The sequence below is a fragment of the Falco naumanni genome, chromosome 4 (genome assembly GCF_017639655.2).
Source record: "Falco naumanni isolate bFalNau1 chromosome 4, bFalNau1.pat, whole genome shotgun sequence".
Taxonomy (NCBI): Eukaryota; Metazoa; Chordata; class Aves; order Falconiformes; family Falconidae; genus Falco; species Falco naumanni.
The window spans coordinates 51,272,996-51,297,522 of NC_054057.1; the positions used below are offsets into that span (position 1 = coordinate 51,272,996).

Below are 24,527 nucleotides of genomic sequence, written 5' to 3' on the forward strand. Positions count from 1 at the left end.
GGAAAAATTAGCCGCAAAAGTTTGCTTGCCACTAATGAAAATCTCCGTTTCAGGGTTGCAGTGATCTCTGGACTGTTTGTGGTGGTTGCTTCATTTACGAGATCAAGTCATTTATTCAGGACAAATAATAAAACCAGGGAATGACACTAAGCAGCAGTAAGCCAGTTCAGTGCTCGAGCATGCGGCCTTGGAAGTAGTACTGTACTGGGTCTGCCTGGGATGGAGTTAACTTTTTTGGTAGCAGCCTGTAGGAGATGTGTTTTGGATTTGTGACTGAAACAATGTTGATAGCACACCAGTGGTTTGGCTATTGCTGAACAGTGCTGCACAGCATCAAGGCTTTTCCCATTTCTCACTCTGCCCACTGCACCACCACCCCACTGCCCCTAGCAAGTAGGCTGGGGGAGAGCAAGAGGTTGGGAGAGGACACAGCCAGGAAAACTGTTCCAAGCTGACCTGAGATACCCATACTATATAATGTCATGCTCAGCATTAAACAGGGGGGATTGGTCTTCCAAAGTAGCCATTGCTCAGAGACTGGCTGGGCACTGTTCTGCTTGTGGGAGGTGGTGAGTAATTGCTTTTGCATCACCTAGGGTTTTTTTCTCTTTCCTTCACTCATTAAACTGTCTTCATCTTGACCCATGGGTTTTCTCGCTTTTGCTCTCCCCTCTCCTGCTGGGAGGGGAGGGAGTGAGCATCTGGGTGGGTACTTACTGCTGTCTTGGTCAGCCCACTACAAACATGCAGGAGAGCTGAGTACACTCAGAGAAACTGGAAGTTGTAGTCAGCATGGAGTTAGGCTGGATTTTTGCTTGACTAGGTATATCTGCCTTTTGATTGTGTTAACTACTTAGCTGGCGTTTGCTTCTTAGATGGTTCTTTACAGAAATTCTGGAGTTATTGAATCAAACTGTAAAAGTGGATAACTCTCTGAAAGAATATTATTAATGATACTGACTATGAATTTCAGAACAAGACAGGATGAAAGCCTTGAGTGGGGTGATTAACAGCCTGGCTGATCATATCTCTTTGTATTGGGCTTCATTGAGATCTACTAATATGTTGCGTCTTAGTAAAACTTGGACAAACTAAGAGCCATACACTGTCTAAAGAATGGTGTGGCTGGAATGAAGAAAAGCCATTTCAGAACACGCTATATTTAGTAACATTACCCTTCCAAGCAGAATGATTTTTGAAGCATTTAAGCCGAGGGTAGTTTGGCAAGTTTTAAAGAGGTTTGAAAAATTACTAAAGATGTTACTTACAAGCATCACCACAAAATACGTCATTTTGATAGAGAATATAAAGATACAGGATTGCATCCTTTGAAGCATCTGGTATTAGACACTGCCAAAGACTGGATACTGAATTAGACTGAAAGCTCTTTCCAGACTGTCTGGAAGTTTATGGCTAGTGATATTCCAGAATAGCTTGTGGGCTGAGGAACAGAATGAATTTTAATCCTTGATCAACAATGTTCTTGAAATTAGCATTGTCTCCAATATGTTCCAGAAATGGGTCATGATTTCTAGATGCTTCACACTGCAATTAAAATACTTATGAAGATGTTTGAGTCAACAACATCTGCCTTTGCTTTTTTTCTTACAAGTTTTGTCATCCATGAGATCAGCATGTGGTTCCTGGAATAGGGATAACTGTGATCCAGTCTATTCTACGGTCTTTCTAAAATACGTATCCTACTAATCACCTTTCTAAACATATCTCAGTATTCAGCTATTGACACCAGCAAAAAACCTACCCAGGCTTTTTCTTTATGGACTGCCTCTAATGCAACTTTGATGTGATCTTTGATAACTTCTTCACTTGATTTCCAGTTTTTTGGACAAACTTAAGAGTCAAGTGTTTACAAGGGGAAGGTATCCTGATTTTTCCAAAAAGCTTTCACTGTTGTTCCTCCTTCCAAGAAGAAGGGGGGATGGAGGGAGATGTATGTGTCTGTGTGTCTGAGTGTGTGTGTCTAAAAACTTTCTAGCAGAATTTGATGTTTCATTGAAGGTTACTTTTAAAAGGAAATAATTGTGATAATTCCTTTAGTACAAAACAGCGTTAGTCTACCAAATGATCTTAATTTCAGCGTTAAGATCACTGACAGCCTAATGCATTGCCATTTCTGTTCATTTCGTCTGAAATTCAGAGCAAATTTCCTATGTTTCTTTTGATGTAGTCATTTTGGACTAGGTTTTTAGACGTGTGCTTCTGAAAATAAATAATTTTCTCCATCTTTAGGTACTTAAATACCATTAATATCTGACCTTTTATGGCTGTATAGTCACAGATAATGATCCAGGGATTTCTGAGATGAAAAGATTGCATCCAGCGTATTTTAATTCTCATTACCTAGCATCTTAGTATTCTCAAGAGAGAGAGAAAAGTAGATATGAAAAGTAGCCTGTTTCTTACAACAGCAACAGCACAGATGGTTCTCTAGGATTTTATCTAATTTCCATTTAAACACTTGAAATAAATATTTTCATTTTATTCAACCTGCTACTCAATTCCAGTTGAGGAGAAATTCTAGAAGTTGTTCATTTTCCTTAGTTAACCCTGAAAATATACTAACAAATCTGCCCAAGCTATGGCAGGAGGGCAGGCTTCATCTTGCTTCTTTTATGTCACCTTTTTTACGTGAGACAGCAAGGCTAAGTGGGTTATCCAATATCCATCCATAGTCAATAGAATCGAAGTACTTCAAGAGAGAGCTTCTTCCAGCCTGTCTCAGGTGTCCATCTTGTCCCATCACCATCAGGAGATACTTCCTACCTTGTACTGCACACTTACTTCTTTGATGGCTGAAGTTATATGAAATAAATCCTTTCCTCACTGTCTACCAAAGCATACAGTTAATGTTTCTTTTTACTTAGTGATAGATCACACTTTTTGAGGATCTTCCATATTAAAAGTAATAAGGGATCGCTCTGTGAAGAGTGCAGCAGGAGACCATGCACTTTATCAGCAGTATGATTCACACTTCGCAATACAGTACAGCTCTGGATGAGTTCCCTCACATTCTGTGTTTTCCCACCTTTACTATGAGTCATGCCATGAAGTTCTTTTCACAGCTCCAGCTGCTGTGCTTGCGTACATGAGATCGTTAAGTGTGCATCAAAAATTCCATTTCTGGGCATCACTGGAGCAGAAGCACACTCAGGGCAAACACTGAGGCCACATCCTTAGATAGCAAAACAAAACCCAAAACAACAGGTTTTTTAAATTCTTAGGACTTCTGATTGCCTAGTTCCTGTTTTTTAACCATGGGGAGGGAAGCAGGGGAGAGCATGCAGCTTGGCCTTTGACTTCAGTGGAAATTAGGTACAGGCTGAGTGCTGGCACAGTCGTCCGTACTGCTGACTTGTTGGGGTGGTTCTCCATGCAGTGTTGACCTGCAGGGTTTTCCCAGAAAATAAAAGCCTGGCGTGTTACAGAGGTTTGCACAGACCAGGGCTGGTTCAGTGGTGGCAGCCTATGCATGGGCAGGAGATTTATTTATTTAGTCCAAGTGATGTGACTTTATGATGCACCTGTTTGCAAACAGAAAATTATGTTTGGCCCATTTTATTTCCTTGAACACTACCTGGCATGTCCTTAGTAAGTTTCAGATAGAACAGAAGTTGTGTCGTTTTTTAACTATTAGCAGCTTTCCAGATGCTCTCTATCTCTGTCTCGCAAAATAAATGTGCACAGGCAAATAGAGTCAGTCAGTCTGGGCTTGGCTACGACAGCTTCTTTTGAAACACTTTCAAAGCATCTCAGCTGCAGCTGGCTGCAGAAGGACGGTGCTGAGGCTTCAACTGCTGTTTCTCAAGTCCTTCCTTAGGGAAAAGCTGTATGAGGCTCTGGTGCTCTCAAAGTCCTCTCCAGACCTGCAGTATGGTCACAGGCAATGATTATATCACTCACGGATTTCAGCAATTCTGCTTTCTTGCAGTTACACTGCAGCGTTCTGCCTGGATTATTAGTAATATTTCTATTTTGGGGCATCAATTTTAATAAGCAGATCCATCCTATTTTCTTAAATGCTTCATCTTCCCCCACATCAAAAATAAACCTATTTTAAGATGCTGCTCTGGCAGCTTCCTGTAGTCTTTAACTTCGCTGGAATTCAGAAGTTTGGTAAGAGGGATGTGGGATAGCAGTAGTCTCGGAGCTGTGTATTTTCACAAGTTGTAGGGCAAGCCCCACTGCAGCCATCTGGTGTTAGATGCTCCATGTGACAGTAGCAGGTTAGGATTAGTCACCACTGTATTTTGTCTCTTTGTTGTGTTATCGATCATGGTACAGAACTGATGGGGTTTCATCAGCTTTTAATTTTACTGTTCTTTACATGCATTACACCATTTATCAACACAAATAGGCTAAGAATGAAGAGTTACTGAACTATGAACTATGAAGTTACTCTGTTTACTTAGGGTCTTCTAGTAGTTAGGTTGTGCATGAAGCCTTGATTTTATTTCACTTTAGGAGCAGGTTAATCTGTATGAAGCAAGGTGTAAGTATCTTTCTTCATTGTGTACTAATATTTTGTTTTTCCAAAAGGAAAGCTTACTTTTCATTTCCAGAGGACATTGCTTACAAACTTCTTTTAGTAGTGAAATGGCATACCTGGAACCCCTGCCTCAGTGGATGTTCATTAAAATAACAGGGCCATAATGTTTACTGACTTCTTCACCAAAACAAACAAACAAAAATATATCAGTATGCTAGACACATGTTTTCCACTAACAACATTGTCTGTAGTGTCCTAAAACCATTTAAGTCTGTCCAAGATTAGCAGTCTACAGCTGTCTCTTCTGTTGCTCTACTAAAATGTTGACACCTCATTTTTTACTTTTTTTAACCTTTAATGGTATAATGGTTAATTTGTAAGATTCCTGTATTTGACATTGTTTTTCTTTTTATTTTACTCCCTGCTTTTTGCATTCTCCTCTTCTTTTTTTTTCTCCCACCCTTCATTCCCATTTTTTTATTATTATTTTTGTCTTGTGTTACCTTCTTTCCTTCTCTTCCTCATCCCTGCTATTCCTGCTGCTATAGCCTCACAGGCTGGGGAAGCTGGCTGAGCAGGTAGGGGATTTTCATGTTCCCTCAATACCCACCTATCAGCTTCCAACAGTGGGACAGACTAGAAATTGAGTCTGGAGATTTGGGGATTTTCAGATCCTTCTATGAAATTGTAAACAAGTCCGGTATAGCTGTATCTGGATGCAGGTTTCATCAGATATTAGCTGTCTGTTGTAACTATTTCATTCACACTGAAAATAACAAATGCTATAGTGATTGTCTTTGATTTTCAAACATGACTGTTTTCATTATTTTATTAATCAATTCAGGTTTAGTTTTATTTTTGAAGATAACCAATCGTTTCTTGATTTTGGTGGTTTTTTTTAATGTTGCATATATTTCAAATAAGTTCTCCACTCAGCACTAGTCTGTTACACTGCTGAGTTTACTAGTAGACTGAAAATTGTGTCGTTAATAGTTAGAGAGGATATTGTATCTTGTATTGTGTATAACAAGCTAAAGAGGCTAACATGCATGTGCAGCTCTATTACTCTTTTTCTCCTCTGGTGGTGGGTCACTATCAGTATCTGTACAGTAAGTATCAATTGGTAATGCTAATTCTTTTCCCCTTTAGATACAAAAATTATCCATTTGTGGAACTCCATCACAATTTTTAGTGCTCCAAAAAACAGTGGAACTAGGAGCCAGCATTGCAGAAATGCAAAGTTTAGCCCTAGACCTTCCTAATATGAAGAATTATACTCTATAATATATGGCAAATGGGACAGAAATCATTGGGAGTTGACGTTGCCTGCTGTTTCAAGTAGTAAACATCTAAATAACTGATAAAGGAGTTCCTGCACCTGTAGATTACAAAGGTTAGGTGAATTTATCTGCTGAAAAGAAAATTTCCAAAGTTCCAGTGTTTGAAAATGAAGCTATGCTTTTCTTGTAGCTTTCTGCTTAGCAGTGACGTGAGGTATGCAGCCGAGAAAAGAGCCCTAGACTAGAGCATTGGGAATTCACATGATGTTCAGTGGTGATGAATTTGAAGTTTTGGATAAGGGAAGATCATAGCAGGTTACAAAACTGCAGCAAAGCTGTGGGTGGAAAGGCCTAGAAGACTCTTATCATCTCTGCATGAAAGGAAACTAAAATTAGTCTACTGCTTCTCAAGTAACTAAATATTGTGACATAAAGCAAGGATGTAAATTATGCAGTGGAAGACTGGAAAGGATCAGAATAATTGCTTACAGACTTTCAGTCCACATTGATTCGTGTCATGCGTGCTACCTTGACTATCTTTAGCTTCAAGTATATTCTCTGTTGCATGTATGGAAGACTCTCAGTAAACCATGCTTCACATTCCTGTCCATGTGCTTCTGCCATTAAACTGTGTCTCCTCAGCATTTTCAGCCTTCCTTTATATGGCAAAACGTGTTTAACATTTTTTGTATCTATCCACGTCCTGATTACTTGGCCTTCTGTAGCAAATGAAACCTATGTTGACATGTGTTTGATTAAGTAGTATGACCGCTTGATGTTTTTCCGATCCCCGAGGTAACGAGTACCTGACGGTAGGTATGTTTTCCAGTGCTCTTTCTGATTCTGTAAAAGCTGAGCTTTGTTTGATGAAGAGCTTAAATATAACTTGTCATTTGATTAGCATAATTAGCAGTGAAATGAACATTCAGTTATTGGGGGGGGGGTAAAATTCTTTCCTCTTCCCAGCCTTCAGGTTCTCATTAGCTGATGTTGTTGTTTACAGGGAACATCTGGACCAGATCCCACCACAGTGTATGTTGATATGAGGGCACTGAGGCATGACAGGTCGGAACCACCTTTTTCTTTTTCTCTAATACACACAATTATCAGAGTTACTAGCAAGAAAGCTACTTCAGCAAACTTCACGGTCCCTGAAAACCTTTGTAATCCTCATTAATAATTTGTGCTAACTCCTACCAGCCAGCAGACATAGACATTTTTATTAGTTGCTTAATTAATTTTACCATTGATAAAACTGAAGCATCTGACATCAGCGCTGCAGTGACTAAGAAGATGCCCTGCTTTTATTGCCTTCAGGATTTCATGATGCTGGTATTCTGGGGGTGCAACCCAGCTGGTCCCTAAGAAATGGAGTCCCGTTGGGCCTTTTAGCTGCACAGAGGTGTTTCCCCTGGGCTGGTGGTTGTTAGCCAGTGGGGATACCATGGGGGAATTTTGCTGCAATTCTTAATGCTGCAAGACTATGAGGGAATAGACTGTCAGCTTCAGCCGTTGTGAGCAACCACATTCTGTAACTGTGGGTATTTTCAAGTTCTGTCTTTAATGTTAGATAAATATACAAGAAGCGAGAACATTAAGGAGATGTCTGAAATCTTAAAGTTGGAGGGAAACTTCTGATTTTAGGTGTTATTTTAGAAAATACCCATTCACATACAATTCAGTTTTCCAGTACTCTGGTCAAAAGGCCAGCAAGTAGTCTCTTTACAAAATTTTAACAAAACAAAATATTTTCTGTTAACTCTGGAAAAGGTGAACATTAATTGACAGTGTTCAACAGTCCTGGTTCTTTTAAAAAAAACATTATTCAAATAGGGGTGTTTTTTTCCTTTTTTTTTTTCTTTTTCTTTTTTTTTTGTTCTTTTTCTTTCATCCTTCTTAAAAGCTTAACAGAGAATTTGTCCCCCTTAGGTGAATACCAACTTTAGCTATATCAAAATGACCGGCTCAGCTTGCAGGGTGCAGACCTCAGGGCACTGCAGGCCCAGATTATCCTCTGGATAGTTAAGTCACATACACATACAGTTATTTTCTTCTAGCACGTGGAGTTTGGCAGATGGAGGAAAGGAACTGCAAGATACTTGACTTTCACCATTTCTTTATTCCTTTGCACACAATGTTACCAACAATAATGCTTATGTCTGATCCATCCTTTGGGATGCTACTGTCTGCATAACCCAGCCATAGAAAACTTGGTCTTCCTGGCCAAGCAACTGCAAGGGCTGCTGTGTACAGCACAGTCCATGCTCATACTCAACCAAGCAAAATAAAGGCCTTTTTTTTGTAAAAAGGTGTTATCGTTATGTAAGCCTACCATCTCTGCACTGCACTTTCAAAAGGAGATTTACTTGAGAAGTTGAAAGATTTATGTTGTAAAAAAGAAATGAGAAGTGGAGCATATTATTACCTAAGAGCGGAGCAAACCCTGTGACCAGAACAGATCTCATCCAGCCTGAAGTGGTCTGCCAGGCTCCTTCGGCAGTCACGGGAGAGGCACACACCCCACCAGTGTATTGCAGCTATCTCAGACATGCACCAGCATGGGAGGAATTGACCTTTAAGGTAGTTTTATTTCTTTATTGGTGAGGAAGGAAGCTTACATGACTAACTTTGGAAATCAAATGTTTATTTCTAACTTTAGAAATCAAATGTTTATTTTTTAATGGACACAGTAAGGTAAGACTTATTTACCCATAGTGTTTGCTCTAATCTAAGAGCTCTGAAATAGTTTAAGTTGAGCACAATGTAGATAGATACATGTAAGCATCATTCAAGTGCAGGAGAAAGAGCTAATGAATTACTAAAAATAAAGCTGTAGCTATAGAGGGGAAAGAAAAAAGCAAATGTAGATTAATTCCTTATTTGAAATTATTTTTTCTGAGAGGAGAAAGACACTTATAGACTATTCATTGGAAGGTAAGTATTTAGAAACATATACAGAAAGAGAACATAACATTCACAGTTAATAAAAATTATAAACAATACAATCGTATATATATAGAGGAAATAAGATTTACTGTTAATAAAAGCTGCATAAATCATGGGCATACTATTTCTCTGCCTTTGTCATGTCATTAAGAAGTAGACATTGTTATCAGGATCAGACTTGGTAGTATATTAGTTATATTTACTGACTAGTTCTACAGAGCACGGAAGATGATCTTTAGAGTTGGTTTCTCAGATTGTGGTAATGTAGATTTTAGTTTTATGGATTAAAGCCATGCCTCATTTACTCAGTCCTGTGGAATTTGGAATTAGATTCATGGGTCATAAATTAGGTGAGAAAACAATTTTATTTGACATAGTGTCATCACACTTGCTGTTTCTAACCGTTTTTATGGAACTGAATGTCACTATTGCTTAACAGTAACTGAAAGACTGCTGTACATAGCTGTGAGACTGTATAGTAACAACCCAACGAGTCTTTGCAGGTCAGCCAGTCCCCCAACAACATAAAAAGTGTGAGAATCTTTTTTTTCAGATTTTGTATTTTAGAAGATATTTTCCAGAATTTGGAAAAGACTGAACATTATTATTATTTTTTTTAGTTGCCATGATAAGACTTCCTAGTTGCTGCAAAAGCAGCTGTAGTTCATCTTTCTGAGATTATTCAGATCCTGTTTACATCTATAAAAATTAATAATTAGTTTGAATACAACTATTTCAAGCTCATCTGGACATTTGTGCACAATTCACAGCTTACAAAAATGTTGCTTGGTAGGAGTTTAGATCAAAATGCCTGTGTGATGTGTGATTTGGGTAGAGATCTAGGGGTGGTCCATCAACCAAACTAGACATGTCCTCCCAGCTTTCACATTATTTGGATGGTTTGCTTCTTAGGTCAGGTTGAAGGTTCTCAAACACCTTTTTTGTGTGCCTCTGTGTGGTTTTGAGCCACCAGCCCACTGGTTTAGCTGCTGGGACTCTGCAGCTCTGGCTGTAGTTGTCAGCTGAGGGAAATGGCTGGGGCCGGGCTCACCTGGAGATTTAGGAAACTTGTGCCAGGGATGCAACCACTCCATCAGTGGCTGGCATCAGTTACGATACCAGGAAGAGATGTGATTGCCTAACTGCAAGCATCAGTGCTGTTTTAGATGCTACACCTACTGCAGCAGGGTCTCCCATAGAGCTCGTGTTGTGTTTGCTAGCACTAATGAGATGTCCAGGCACCCTGTGCTATCTCATGTGGTGTTAGACACCTCTTTTTGGAAACTGAGTAACATCCTAATAGCAGGAGTATACAACTCTGGCTTGCTCTTGGTGACAGTACATCAGTATTGTACTTGGCATCTCATTGATTTTCTAAAAATCAGAGTATCCCCAGGATGGCCGAGAAAGAGTGAGCAAAGACAGTCAAGTCTCACCTGGGCTGTTGAATAAAAAAAACAGGAGACTCCTGAGTTGGCACCAAGTGGCTGACGTGCTGTTTAGAGAGGTTAACTCAGACCCAAAAGGCAAAACAGGTGGATTAATGCTTCACCACACGTGAGCTGGTGCACAGCAGGCTGTGCCGGCACAGCATGGCTGGTCCCAGTTGCTGACTCACCGTGCAACTCAGGTCATGTAGATGTGCCTGAGTGCATCTGCAGGGAGGACAAATGCAACAAAACACCAGGCATGAGCACCCTGTCAGGTTGTTGGCTGCATTTCTCTGCTGCTGCCTTTGGGAAAAGAACTTTATCCCCTCCCCCTAAAAAGGAAAAAGAAATAGAATGAATATATTCATATTCTTGTCCTGCTGCCTAAACTGCTGGTTTTCAGATCCATCATCATTTTAGACCAGTGATGTTCTCCTCAGAGAGCTTTTCAGGTGGTTAAACACAAGGCACCTAAATATGCTAAAAGCTGAGAAGTGCTTGGAAGATAAAAAGGAGAGAGAGTGAGCCTCTTTTCTCATCATACCAAAACACCATATACTTGAAAGATGTTGGCTTTTATAACACTTACATGCTTTTGTAGCAGTAAAGATGTAAATCTAAAACCCAAGCATCCCATTTATCCAGGGTGTTACAAAACAATATGCACGTGTGCTTATAAAATTAAAAGTGTCCAACAAAAAATACATCTGATAATAGCATACAAATGCCACAGCCTCCTCATTCTTAACAGCAGGTTAGTTCTTGGTAGAAAAATTATTTATTGGCAAAACAAACCACTTCATCAAACTGAGAATAGACCTCATTTATTCCAAAATAAATCTTCCTTTCTCATAGACAGGCAAAAATATTTTTTAAGTGTTCTTCAGCAGGTCAGGCTTGAATTTCAAATGTCTCAATATATTTGCAAATATTCTAAAACATATTTTTTAAGAATAATTCAATTTTTTTTCAAAATGTTACTGTTTTAACCTGCTAGTTTAAATTCTGCAATTACCTTAAATTTGAAACTAAGCTGGTATGAATAAGAAATAAAATGTCATTTAAAATGTTACAATATTTTGACTTTGAATTTTTGCTCAAAATTTTAACATAGGCATTTTTTTCTGCATTTCTGTATCTTTCACATTTAAGATGTTGTATAGAGGATTTCCTCAGAAGTTTTAATTAGTGAGCTGAAGGATCCATCTGGTGATGGCTGAGAAAGATCATTGATCCCCTAAAGTTGAAAGTTCCTGCAAATCTTGTAAAGATAAACATCCTCCTGCATTCTAATATTCTCTTCTATTACAAAATCTTACCCATAAAGAAAAAAAATAATTATGAAAATCATTGTCCTTCCCTAAGTTGGGCAAGAAAAGATCTGCTTTGATATTGGAATTTATTTTAAAATTACAAAGAAGTAAAAAGGAACAAAGTCAATCTATATCCACCCCCAAAAGCAGGGAAGAATGGCACGAGTCCTCTTGTTCAGTAGCAGGGAGTGACAGCTTGGGAGCTCTGGTAGAGTGGAGGCTTAGACTTCCAGGGGGAGAGCGCTACTAATCAAGTCAGGTATGTATTGACGGAGATTTTGATAGCATTTTGCATGCATTTGTAATAGAAAGTTTCCCCTTATTTTGATTACAAGTTGTGATTAAGCTGATTATTGAACTACACCCACATTCTGTACCAAACTAGGGAAGGATGAAGACTTTCAACCTGTGCTAGTAAACAATGTTCTCAATTTTATTTGATGCCATCTGTAGTTTCATATATGCAGGCACCCTTACCTCTCATATCCTTCCTATCCTGTCTTTCAGTATTCCTTTTGGTGAAATAATTGGTGCATTAAATGATCATTTAAATTATTCAATTTCATCTAGTTGAGCCTGTGTTTTTTCCATAGGGTTAGAAAACTTGAGAGTTTAATTTATTAAACCCCGCTGTGGTTTACTAGATTTCCTTTTGAGCCACATGTTATGGTGAGCTGCTTGGATGGTTCTTGGTCACAGGCATGGTGAGGCAGCTGGCACCAGACAGGGAGCCAGATCCAGGTGTGGGATATTGCCAAAGAGACTAGAAGCACCAAGATGTATTTGGGTTTAAGTTACTAGTTTTTTTAGTCTGGCTGTCATTCAGTGGGTGGCTTGTGGTATCCATAGTCTCTCATTGAAATACTCCCACTCCATCATTAGAACAATTATTTTAACCTGATTACCTCCTGTATTTATTAAAGAAACAGTTTGCGGAGCTGTACAAATAGGTGTCTTCTCTTCTTATGCGATCACTGGCATCTTCTTGGAGTGATGCAGATTAGTGTCTCTCTTACAAAAAAGTACCCCTTGTATATATTTATGTCATTAGCAGACTTGATTTATTAGGAAGTCACTTGTATGTTGTGCTAAATCTTCTTTTTTGTTTTGATCTTCGGGGGTATTCAGGGATCTTTGAACTTCGTCAGACTTGCTGAGACGTTGTCTCCTTGACAAAGGTGATTTCAGAGGTTGGAAATTCTGAATCACATTCCCCAAGAAAAGAAGGGCACACTTGCAGCATTTCAAACATATGTGAAAACAGTTACTTCGGATTTATTTATATAGATTGCTTATATTCTGAGCCCAGTCTCAAATGCAGACTCTATCAAAAGGAATGAGTTAAGGCTTTGGCTTCATTTTAATATATTTCAGCATTTCAGACTTCATGCAGGAAAAGAAAAATAGCCTTTTATTCTGGCTGTCAAATGTTTATCCTTCTCCATATTTTACTGAAACGTTCATGTTGTATATATTTTTTTGTTTTGGGTAATACCAAGCAACAAAGCCGTGGGAGGTTTTTTCCTAATTGTCAAACACTTCTACTCCATCTAGTTTGAAAAATACTCTTATTATAGGGTTACTAGGTAAAGAAAAGCTATTTAGGTAAATTATTATCTAAGCCATAGCCGTAGCAGTGCTCTGTAGTACAGTCACAGCATGGAGGATAACCATTTTATAGTCACGTAGTAGGGAAAAGAAACTGGGGGGAGATACGTCTGAAGGAGACACGCTAATGGCAAGTGACAGTGAAATAGTTACCTTTTGTGAAACTTCATTTGCTTAATCATACTTGAAAGCCGTTTTCCAACGGTAGCGAAAGAGGAGCTTCGAAGAGTGCTCCCTGATGCTCTGGGGAGCAGTGCTTTTTCCAGCTCTTGTAATGAGTTACGGCATACAGAGCCCAGCTGCAGGTTAAAGAAAATACCAGGCCTCAATTATTCACTCTGTGTGGGATCCAGAAGGGTAGTTAAAATCTACTGTTGCCCCCTTTGACACCCAGCCATCTTCTCCCTTGTGGTAAGATTCAGTAGGCAAAGTGTGTAGAGTATTTTGAGGTTTGAAGTGCTATATGCCTGGGAAACTGGTCAAAACATAAACCTCACAAGTCACTGGCCTCAGAAAGCCACCGGTGAGTGCTTTATATGTAGTAAGCTTGTTTACAAATTGAATTGTCAGGTGCTACCTCCAGCAGTGCCATTCTGGTCATCCCCAGCTTTGAGGATCTTCTCATCTGGGTGCCTCCAATTCCAAGTTTCAGACATCACCCATGCTTTTTTTTCTTGACTATCTATTGCTTTAGCGGTTTGGGGTTTTTTTTTCTGTTATCACAGAAACAGGTTTCCCATGGAAAAATGAGAAGACTTTCACTGCTGTGAAGTCAGTAGAAGAGGCAGCTCAGTTGAGAGGAGGAAGGGTTGAGGTCTTTAAAATAAAACTGAAATCCCTCAGAGTTTTAAGTATGATAAGTAACGATGCAGCTTCATGTTGAGGTGTCTCTGTAGAAACGTCTGGCTTTCAGGCATTTTGCCCGTTAACTTGCAGAATCTCATTAGTGAGTTTAAGCTGTCATGGTACTGGCAAAATCCTCCTCGTTCTTCATGGTTTTGCTCAGGAGGAGATACAGCCTTGGCCTTGTAGCAACGTTGTTTTGTTTCTGCCATGCAGATCCTGCTGTCTCAGAAATCCCCTTGGTGCTGTTTCTGATCTATGGGAAACAAATCTCCCAGGAAAAAAATGTTAATTCGGGCTGATAAGCATCGTGTCAGCACTTCCAGTTCTGGCTTAGAGGAGAAGTCCCAGTCTGTCTAGAGGAAAGATTCCCTCTTGCTGTTCCTGCCTGTGTCAGGGGACAAACCAAGAGACTTGTTGAACCTCTGTGTGCTGGATAGTCAGTGGTTAGGGACAAAGCTGATGACCTGGGAAACTGAAGAGGAGCAAATAACATCTAAGGGATTGCACTGTTTACGTATGAGGATCCGGAGTTACAGCAAAATTTGTAAATATACCTGTTTTAAGAGCTTGTGAGGATGCTTCATGTTTCCAGGCATAAAGCAACTTTTATTCCAGGGCAGGAGAAAGGGATGAACATCCAATGACTTTCAGATAGTAAGTCACCCCTTCTTGTCCCAGTCAGTCTGAGCTGTGAAATTAAACTAGGGGGATGGGAGCCCTACAAAGCAAATTTCTGTGCTTGCTAAGGCAAGACTACTAGCTCCTGAAATATTTCCTCCCTTGAAACAAGTCTGTTTCTTCCTTGATAAAGTCATCTTCAAGGGATTACAATATTATGATTTCAGTGGAACAGGACAATGAGAGTTGGCTCTGAGTGCAGGTTTTGAGAGAGGATGTGGTTTAGCATACTTCTAACTACAAATCAAGAAATTCCAGTTATATTTCCCTGGAGGGCTTAGGGGAAAGAGGATACTGTCATGTGTACCAAGTAAGACAAAAACAAAGGCAAAATAAAAAGCCCTAGCTTTCCAGGAAAGTCAGCGGACTGCAGTTGGACATTTGTTTGATTGTTTGCAATTGTCATTCATGTGCATGTTACTCTTCAGCCATGAGTAGAAGAACTAAATGGAAAATCAATTTTTGTTTGTTTTGACAAACCAGTTTGAAATTTCCCAGTAATATTTCAGCTTATTAAAATACACCAACATTTTTATTCCTGAAGAACGTCTGATGCTGTTTCTTTAAAAAGGGATTTCCCATTTCAGAATATACTGCGTTTCTTCGGTGTTATAGTTCCTTCTCTTTCAGTCATGCTCCTTACAGAAGCTGGGAATTGATAAAGCAAGCTGGCTGCTTACATTTCTGAGGAAGATGTATTAGAAAATCTTCCTTTTTTTCCCCCATATATATATATAAAGTTATTCCCATTCTTCTTTCTTTCTCTTCCCAGAGTCTGCCATGAGTCTAACCATACAGGAATGTCTTAAAAAAACCTGGAATTTTCATTATTTCATTTTCTTTACAGTTAAATTGTCTTATGTAATTGATTTTTGCAGGTAGTGTATGCTGAAGCATAATTTGCTTTGTTTCCCTCATTTTGGTAGATACCACTAATGGAGCACTAAACAGTGATTCTTTAAAATGCCGACAGTGATCAACATAGAGTACGTTTACTGTTTCAGTAGTGGAGGAAACAGTGCTGCTTTCCCATACTGCTACCTTAGAGTGCATTTCACAATGGAGACATCTGCTCTGGAAGGAAAATGTTGAATGAATACATGTAAAATTTGGAGTGAGCTTTTGTAGCTTCTGCCAGACCCAGCCGCACGCTGTGGTGTGGTGTAGGAGATGGAGCTTCCTAAACTTCCCTCTTTCCTTTCCCCTTTTCTCTTGCCAGCCTCTGCAGAAGGACAGGACCTTTTCTGTCCCACATGCTGGCAGTTTTTTGCAACAAATAATTCAACAGAGGGTGCTGTGCTGGCGGTTACCCCTGGGAAAAGGGCTCTGCCACCTTGGAGACCCACTCCAGCTTTGCTAGCCTCAGGCACTTGTTTGGCTCCTGTTGGCAGTGGAGTCTCTGGCTGTAGGAATACTGAATGGTTATGGCTGGGAAGGAGGGCCCTGAAAAACAGTAAAAGCATCCTATATTTATATAAGGATCCAACACTAAATTGGTTAGAGGTGTAATACGCTCTTAAATAGCTCTCTTCAATAGCTCTTAATATGTTGCTTCAAGCTTCACATATCCTTAATATTGCATATACTAAGTGTCTGTTTGCAGAAGATGAGCTTACCTATGTGAAGAGTCTTGTGAAGCTCAGCCAGGGTTCCCAGTAAGTCCCCTGGGAAAAGGACAGTTCCTTTTCAGTCCCTTCAGGTGTACCAGGCACTGCTGCTCCTGGCACCGCTGACCTTTTCTTCAGAGTGGTAATCTGCAGTTTTATTTCAACTGAAAAAACAGCTCTGTGTGTTGAAGTTTGCCATGCAAAGGAAATGTCTCTGGTGCTTGTTAAGGAGAGGAAACTTTCTGCCAGTTCTTCCCAAGAAATGCAGGGTGAATTCTGAAGGTTACAGCAAGACAGGAGGGCAAGTGAAAGAGGATGAGTTGATTTCAGAAATTCCACCTTTGATTACATTGTGTGAATGTAGAATATGAATATTGTGTCAAGGAAGATAAAATTGTTTCCATCATTTTTTAACACCATATAAGCTAATTCAATTAGATGCAGATGTTTTCAGATCCCAAGTCTGTTATCATGAAAGTTTTCCCTGTGTGTGGAGTCTCTTTTTTTCTCGATTAGAACTAGGAAGATAAAGATGATTATGAAATAGAAAAAGCACGTTGAATTAAACAGAATCATCAGATCACAACTGTGATTATGAAAAGTGCTGTTAAGACAATTAGTGATAAACACCATGTCCTGGGAGGTTTGTCATGTAAATAAAAAGATACCAGCTGAGAGCAGCATTATGCCTGTTCTTGCAAATATGAACCTGAGGCACAGAGCAGGGTGATGCTGTGCCTGATGGGGCACAGTAGGTGTCAGGTGGGGCCAGGAGGGACACCAAAGAGTCCCAGTCCACAGCGTTCACTTGACATGGTTGCGTATTGTGCTATACACGATGTGCAAAAGTTAATTCAAGCAAGTTCAATGTGGTTCACATATGATGAGAGCTGAATATTTTTAAAGTACTCCAAGGTTGAAAACAGACATAAACATAGCTTAGTTTTTTTACATATTCCCGTAGTCTTATATGATAAAATTGATGTTACTTTTTTATTCTATGAAGTTTTGAATATCCCTTTCCTGAACCAGAGTTTCTTCCCCGTTTCAATCCCTTTCCAGTTTTTCCAAAGCATCTTAAATCCTTGTGTAACCTTTTCTGCTGCTTTGTTCAGCTGTCTGAAGGATTGGAAGTTGTTTGCTTTTGACCTCAGGGAATTTGCCACATGAGGTGTAGTTTAGGTTTATAGTGAAGAAAAGTCTTTACATTAAAGGAAGTGATTTAGTGCTGATTCTTTAACTGAAATTGTTGATTATTGAATTAACAGGACTGAAATACGTCCAGGACATATAGAACATTTAATGGTTGTTCATTTTGTTGGCTATAAAGTTTGCCTCAATCCAAAACTCCCCTTTTCAGTCTCAGTGAATTTATCCATTATCTGAATTGGTCATGTGATGGGCGGAAAATTGCTCTGAGGAAACAAGGATGATGCAGGGAAACTCTTCTTCATTAGCTAGATTTTCCCTTCAGCCTAAGTGTTCAACAATGTCATTTTCCTCCTTTTCAGATCTGGCTATTTGATCTGTGTATGTCATTTTGGAAGGCAGAGCTTATGTTTTCTGTTTTTCCATTTTTGGTAGAATTAGCTCATTGACTTGTAAATTCTGGAATAGTTTATGTATAAATATTTTAGTATTTGAGTAAAGAGACGATGCACTGCAAGTCTTGAGTGTCAAAGAGCCCTGACACTAGTCCAGGCTCCCACTGTTACCTACAGTGCCCATCTTTCCTCTTGCTATAGAAAATCAGAACAGGCTGCATCAGCCCTTTCCCACCATCAGTCTTACCCAGGCACCACCTCAACATTAGACAGCAACACATATATATATATATATATATATATATATATATATATATCTGAAAGGTGTTGATGATGGCAATAGGTCATGACAATAGTTCCTGGCCATTTGAGTTGGAACTGAGAAGTCACTGTGCTCTGGATATAGCAACATGAAAGCATATGTGCTCTCTGGCATTAAATGCCTTACAAATAGATGTTAGTTAAAATTCCTCGTTAGGTGGTTGTCTTTTTTCACCAGAAAACACCATTGTATTGAGATCAGAAGTCAGTTTTGACAGATCTTTTTCAGCTTAAGGAAAAAGATGGAATTCTCAAAGTGGTCAAAACACCCTACTTGAACTTTTAATTTTTGTTCATGGTGGTGGTAGTAAAAGCATTTTCAGTTTGGAGAATTAATTAACTTACATTTCAAAACAAAACCAAAAAACTGAAACAGTAAACATAAATAATCTCTTTCTGACCTGTGACATTATTTTTTTCAGATTCTGTTTACAGCTTCTTTCTATATTTCACTTTTCTATTCCAGTGTAATACGCAAAAATTTTCAAAGCATCAGTTCTTTGCAGGATAAGAAAACACCCACCTTCTTCCCTGAAAGCTCAACTGCTCACATAAGATGACAATCAGCAGGAAAATTTAAGAAATAGGACTGGAATGAAACCAAAGAGAGCATCAGCTGTTTCTTTCTGCCATGGAAAGGCTATAGGCAAGGAGGGGACTTACATACAGTGAATTTTCAATATATATTAGGTTGTGTGTGCATCACATCCTATCTGGTTTCCTCTAGGTTTTGTTGCTGAAGGTTTTCAAGAGTGGCAGCATCCCAAAATAGCTACTGAAAGAAATCAGTGCGCAAAATAGCTAGTATTAAAGAAACCAAAAAGCTGGACTTCCAAGCTGGCATGGCTGCAAAGTGACGTGGTGTAAGAACAGACCGCTTAGGGCAGGAGGAAGGGACAGGAGGGTAAACAGGCAAATAGGAGCTTGAGATGATGGACAGTGCCGCGCTTCAGTGCCCAAGCCTGGCTAACAGCAGAAGATGCTGGCACACTGGCAAGGAGGAGGAGGGCAGTTACCATGGCTCAGCTTCTGTAAATGGCTATAAAGGAAAGAAAAAAGTCCAAGATATGGGGTTTGACCAAGTGTTAGGGTAAAAGATAAACTCTTTAGCTGAGTTACGTTTTAAAAGAAAGGGGACAGTGGGAATAACTCCTTTGAATTGGACGTGGACAGCTAGTTAGAAATAACAATGGAAAGCTAAGAACGGTTTGTGCCAAGCACCACAGAGGAAAAAAGATTCCTGAATATAAAATACATTCAGCTGAGAAATAAACTCTGAAGGGAAGTGGAAGAAGCCCCATCATCTGTAACAGGAGTAGACAAAGCACTTGAAAGTGCACTGCAGGGAAGTCTTTTTTTGGCAGGGAGCGAGACTTGGATAACCTCACAGCTTCTTTCCATCTCTATTAGAATCACAGAATCCAAAGTCTTTCTCAGAGCCACAGCACAGCCAGCTTTGAAGGTTTGCCCAGTTTTGGCATCGTAACACCAGTTAGTACCACTCTGCACGCTTCAGCCCCTGCGGATTCCCAAAGCAATAGTTAATAGCTCAGCTGACAAACTCTCTGATTAGTGCAAAATACTAGCAGGCTGCAGAACGTATTTTGGAGAGTTTTCATCACCAAATGGACCAGATCTGAAAAGAAGCATAAACAAAACTTGCAGTTTCATGTGAGATAGTTAGGCAGAAAGACATTGGTACAGTATTTCAATATCCCCTTTGCTGCACAGCGATTACAGTGCCCAGTTAGTTACAGCTTGCCAGTTTTCATTCTGAAGTCATTTCAATCCTGCTTTTCTATAGTAAATGTTTGATTTAAAGGAGATGAAATCTGTCCAATGCATTAGATCGTAACAAAAAAAAAAGAAGTTCAGCACACACTGGTGTTGTAGCTTCATTCCCTGTGAAATCCCAGCAGCCAGATTTGGAAGCACAGGCAGCTTTCTCAACTGTACAACTCCAGTTAGAGATTTTTTTAAGAAAAAAGACTAATTTTTAGGAACCAGTGGGAAAAAAATATAAAAATCGTACTTGCCTATACTATACTATATAAATGCTACAGATTCACCGTGTATCATCACTGCTTAGAGCTTTGTAACAGTGCAACGATTCTTGAATGTTTTCTGCTCCAGTGTGACATTTTGGTGTGAGAGAAACCCTGTGTCTGCTCTACAGTGGGTCACTCATTTTATGTTTTCCCTCTCAGCTTGGCTGCAAACCACCAGAAGGTGCAAAAGTAGTTTTCACGCCCAAGGGCAGCATTTTTATCCCATCCACTTGATTTTCAGGCTCTTTGCCCAGGCTGGCTCTACAGCCACGTTCGCCTCTGCCCTTCCCAGCAAGGCTGGAAGGCAGCAGAAGGCAGCAGGAAGGCTCTGTACTCACAGATCGGGTTTGCTCCCAACAAGGAATGGCTGGAGCACCGCAGAGAAACAGGACTTGCCCATGCCGGACCCCTGCTGTCTGGGAGCACATTATAGCTGTGAAGTTGGAGAAGGCTCACTAACATGGTCCTGAGAAGGCTGTGAGGAGCCCTGGGTTTCTTTGCCAGCAGCACCTGGGTAATTCAGAGGTGTTCTTCAGGGGTCTGGGGGACCCTGTGCTCTGCCCTTTTACCTTGCCTGCCAGACCAGCCTCGAGAGTGATGCTGCCCACCCGAGAGGGAAGCAAAGAAGTTTTCAGTTGTGTCTGCTGTCTGTGTTTGTCAGTGGAAGGATGGATATCTCTTAGGGAAGAGTGGGAACAATTGAATTATTTTATGCTGAGGCACAGTAAAACTAATTTTAAAAATTATTGCCTGATGTCCATAATTTATTCACAGTACTAGTCCCAGTCGAATTAATAAGACTATTACACACTTAAAATTAAGTATACACATAGGAGTTGGTAACATCAGAGTGTAATGTTTTACTTCTATTTTTTTGGAATCTCTTTGGGGCAAAATATCTTTTATTATTTCAGAGTTGTTAAGAGATTTAACAGCGTGTTCCCAAATGGATTGTGAGCTTAGCAGAAACTTTTTAAAAAGGAGTCGAAGTTTTTGAGCGCTAACGGGGCCCTCGCAGAAAGCCTCCAGGAAATGCCATTTCTGTGTTTAGTGCGCTGCTGGGATAAATCTGTAGGGATTGAGGCAGAAAGCACTGAGTGGGAGAGGTTTAACAGAACTGGAAGCTGAGAAATTACGCCTTCTGGATCGTCATGTGCTAAAAACCAGACAAGGTTAGAGGAAACAGGTGAAGGGAACCAGAAGAATACGCTAGTGATAATAAGAACAAGGTGGGAAGCACAGATGCTGAAAGCAAAGAAGAAAGAGATTGTCAGATTTATGAATGTTGATTCATTTCCAGTAGTATGGCTTTATTATATGTGATTTCTGCTAGGCCTGGAGTTCAGCAACACTTCACCGAGGCATGTCTTAACAATGGGAAGGGAGCAAAGGCCAGCAGTGACCCTGGGCAGCTGGACAACACTGACAAACACTTCTGCCCCAGAGGTTTTTTGCTACTGTTACGCAAATCGGATTCTTTTTAAACCAGTCTTAAATTTAAATAAAGTACTTCCTGACCTTTGTTACACCATCACTCTTAGCAGTGCTTATGGCTGAGGTTTTTTAAATTGTCTCCTTTTTAAGATTTTCTGTATTTGACAAATGTTGGTAAGTAATAAACAAGATACCTGTGTCTGTTAAAGGAGATACCAAGTGGTGGAGATGATGACTGGTTCTTCTAAGAGCAGTTACCTGTCTGCAAATACAGATCTAAAAATTGGAGATGTCAGCTGTTTGGAAGAACTCAGTTTAAGGCATTTTCTATTTCTACACTAATATGGATTTTACAGAACAAAGATATATATATAAAGCCAGAAATACAGGCATTATTACAACTGGGGTTTGCAATATTTTTTTGTTTCCATATGCACAGGATTATTTTTAAAGCCTTTGCTGCATATTCCTAAGTACCTATGATTTAGCTTGCCATTTGAACAGCAAGGCAAACATGGCTTATATCGACATACCCTTTCTAAAGTAGCAATCATTTAACCTTGCACATACACCTTATAGTGAAGCCTCTGTTGCCTGGGTTTCTGCTGCCCCATTTCTGTGTCTCTAGTTGAATCCAGTGGTGGCCCTACTGCTTTTCAGCAGAGAAAGTTGTAGAAAACACAGGTGTGTGTGCACTCCTGTAACAAAACAGAGGTTTGAGAGATCAGTACGGTGTAGAAAAAGGACAGTATACCGTTACAGGTTACACACAGAAGTGGTAATTAGTGCTTTGGGCTCTGTCTGGGAGTTCTGTGGCAGTTGAACAAACATTGGAAGGTGGTTGCAGTTCACACCTTGCAAGAGAGCAGGTCAGGCTGCAGCTGCCTAACCATGCCTGCTCCAGGCAGTGCCCCTTGCAGGCACTTTACATACTTTTCTTCTCAAAATAACTTGGAAAAGCGGTCTGAAATTGCTGGGTATTTGGGTATCTCTTTCTGTTAGTGTAAGGAGCTGTTCACAGTGATGTGCAGTGCCTCAGGGCTTAGCCCTGCCCCATCCATCAAGGTTGAGAAACTTCCCAGAACTGCAGATAAAACACTTCATTATTCCTGCCTTGACCTCGACAGTCCCAGCTTTTATATGGAAGACTTTTGGAGCAAAGAAATAGGAAAAAAAAAATATCTTTTTCTGTCTCCTTTATGGTTAGGGGCTGAACTTCCCAAGGCTTTGTTCTTCTCCAAAGGGATCTCTAGCTGAGGTGTCGGTGTCTCATCGCTCCTTCCCCAAACTGAGCGCTGGAGTACTCTGCCTATAAAAGACCTCAAAACAGGCTGAACAAGATCTATTGTGACTGCCTCTAACAGGCTGCAGGTTTATGATCAGTTTAACCAGATCTAGTTCTCCACCCACCTGCTCCTAGCTATGTCTTCCTCTCTTGCGATGTTTCATCTTTACCTTTTACAGGGCATCTTGTCTCGCTTTTTTTCTTTCTGATCACAGCTGAGGGGAGGAAAGAGGTAAGAGCAGCTCTTTTGACAGAAGTCCAGATTTAGCTTGGTGAAGTGGATTATGAAAAATGTTCAGGAGTGGGAAATTTGAGGGTTTCATGGCCTGTTAGAACTTTTAAGTTATCTCACTTGGGATACAGGAATGTCTAGGTGTTACCAAAATTTTCTTCATCTACTGGCTGAGATCGTCAGCTATTTTAGGACTTTAAAGTCTCTTTCGTTCTAACCTGCTGAGTACTTTTCTAAGGTTAAATGAGGAATTTCCTTCCAGACCATCATACCACTGAAGGATAGCTGCCATTCATGTTCCTTTAGTGGGAAAATAAATTATCTAGGAAAGGAAGAGAAAGGACCAGAGAGCCACACTCAGAGAAAGGGCCTGACCTCAGCAGTAATAATGTTTTTCGTTAAAACTATTTTTTTATATTAAAATGTTAATCAAACACTGTCCATTGAAAATAATTAAAAGATTGCAAATGCGGATTCAAAGCCGAGGCCAGGTTATTAGTTATTTCGATATGACTTTGATTTTAACTGTTAACTACTCGTGGAATGTGGTTGCTCACTCAGCTCACATGCTTTTCTGTCTGTGCCCTGGCATTTATAATGTTCTTGTGGGAAATCAATTATTTTAGATCCTTCTTCCTGTGAATAAATTTGTGCATGGAATTCCATTTACAAAAGTCTATCAAAAACAAATAAAAGGCACCAACTACATCTGAAGAATTTAATATTTAAGGAAATGTTCATACACAGCATTTTTTCATTGTTTTCCCAGCCCTAAGTCTTGATTAAGATTAAATATTGGGCCTGATTATGACCTACAAGATATAAGCTTCATCCGTTCCAAAAATAACATTAATCTCTGTGACCATTAACCTTTCCTTTTAGAAATAAACATTAATGAAAACCAAATAAATGCAACTGTGTATTATGCATATTATTTTTACGTGTATTTTACAGAGTTCGTTTAGTCGAAAGAGGATCTCCACATAGTTTGCCCCTCATGGAGTCAGGAAAAGTAAGTACTGAAAGAAGATTTAAAGGTACCTTCTGTGGAACATCTTTTCAGTAAATTTCCATTTCGGTTTATTTTGACATGTAGTGTCGAGAAGGGCTTTATCAACTGTGTAGGCTGAAGACCTTTCTTCGCTGTTGAGTTTACAGCACGATGGCAGTAACTGGTGTGTTACTGCTCCCTCAGGGGCTGTGCCTCCCTCTTGTACACAAGAGGCATTTCCTACTTTCCTGCAAAAAGAAGGTATTTCATCCTCTGCGTCTCACTCTTGAAACAGCCACCCAGTGTGCCACTCGTGAAGGCACTTTTTGTCGATGGAGACCCACCTCCACTGAGAACTGGTCTGAGATTACTGACGCTATCTACTGATCACGGCATCGCTGTTGGGGCAGGGTGAGGACACAGGACTGGCTCACAGGGATGGGGATGCTGCTCTCAG

The 24,527-nt window shown here is 39.9% G+C and overlaps 1 protein-coding gene across 3 annotated transcripts in view; it reads left to right on the forward strand.

The window, feature by feature from the left end:
• DIP2C (disco interacting protein 2 homolog C) overlaps positions 1–24,527 on the forward strand; it is a 325,277-nt gene that overhangs the window by 289,072 nt on the left and 11,678 nt on the right. For 2 of the 3 annotated variants that reach the window (XM_040592066.1, XM_040592064.1), the window contains 3 exons: positions 5,056–5,085; positions 6,791–6,852; positions 24,034–24,091. In XM_040592066.1, the coding sequence (XP_040448000.1) occupies positions 5,056–5,085; positions 6,791–6,852; positions 24,034–24,091 (150 nt within the window). The remainder of the gene's footprint in view (positions 1–5,055; positions 5,086–6,790; positions 6,853–24,033; positions 24,092–24,527) is intronic. The other variant, XM_040592065.1, reaches the window with a different exon arrangement.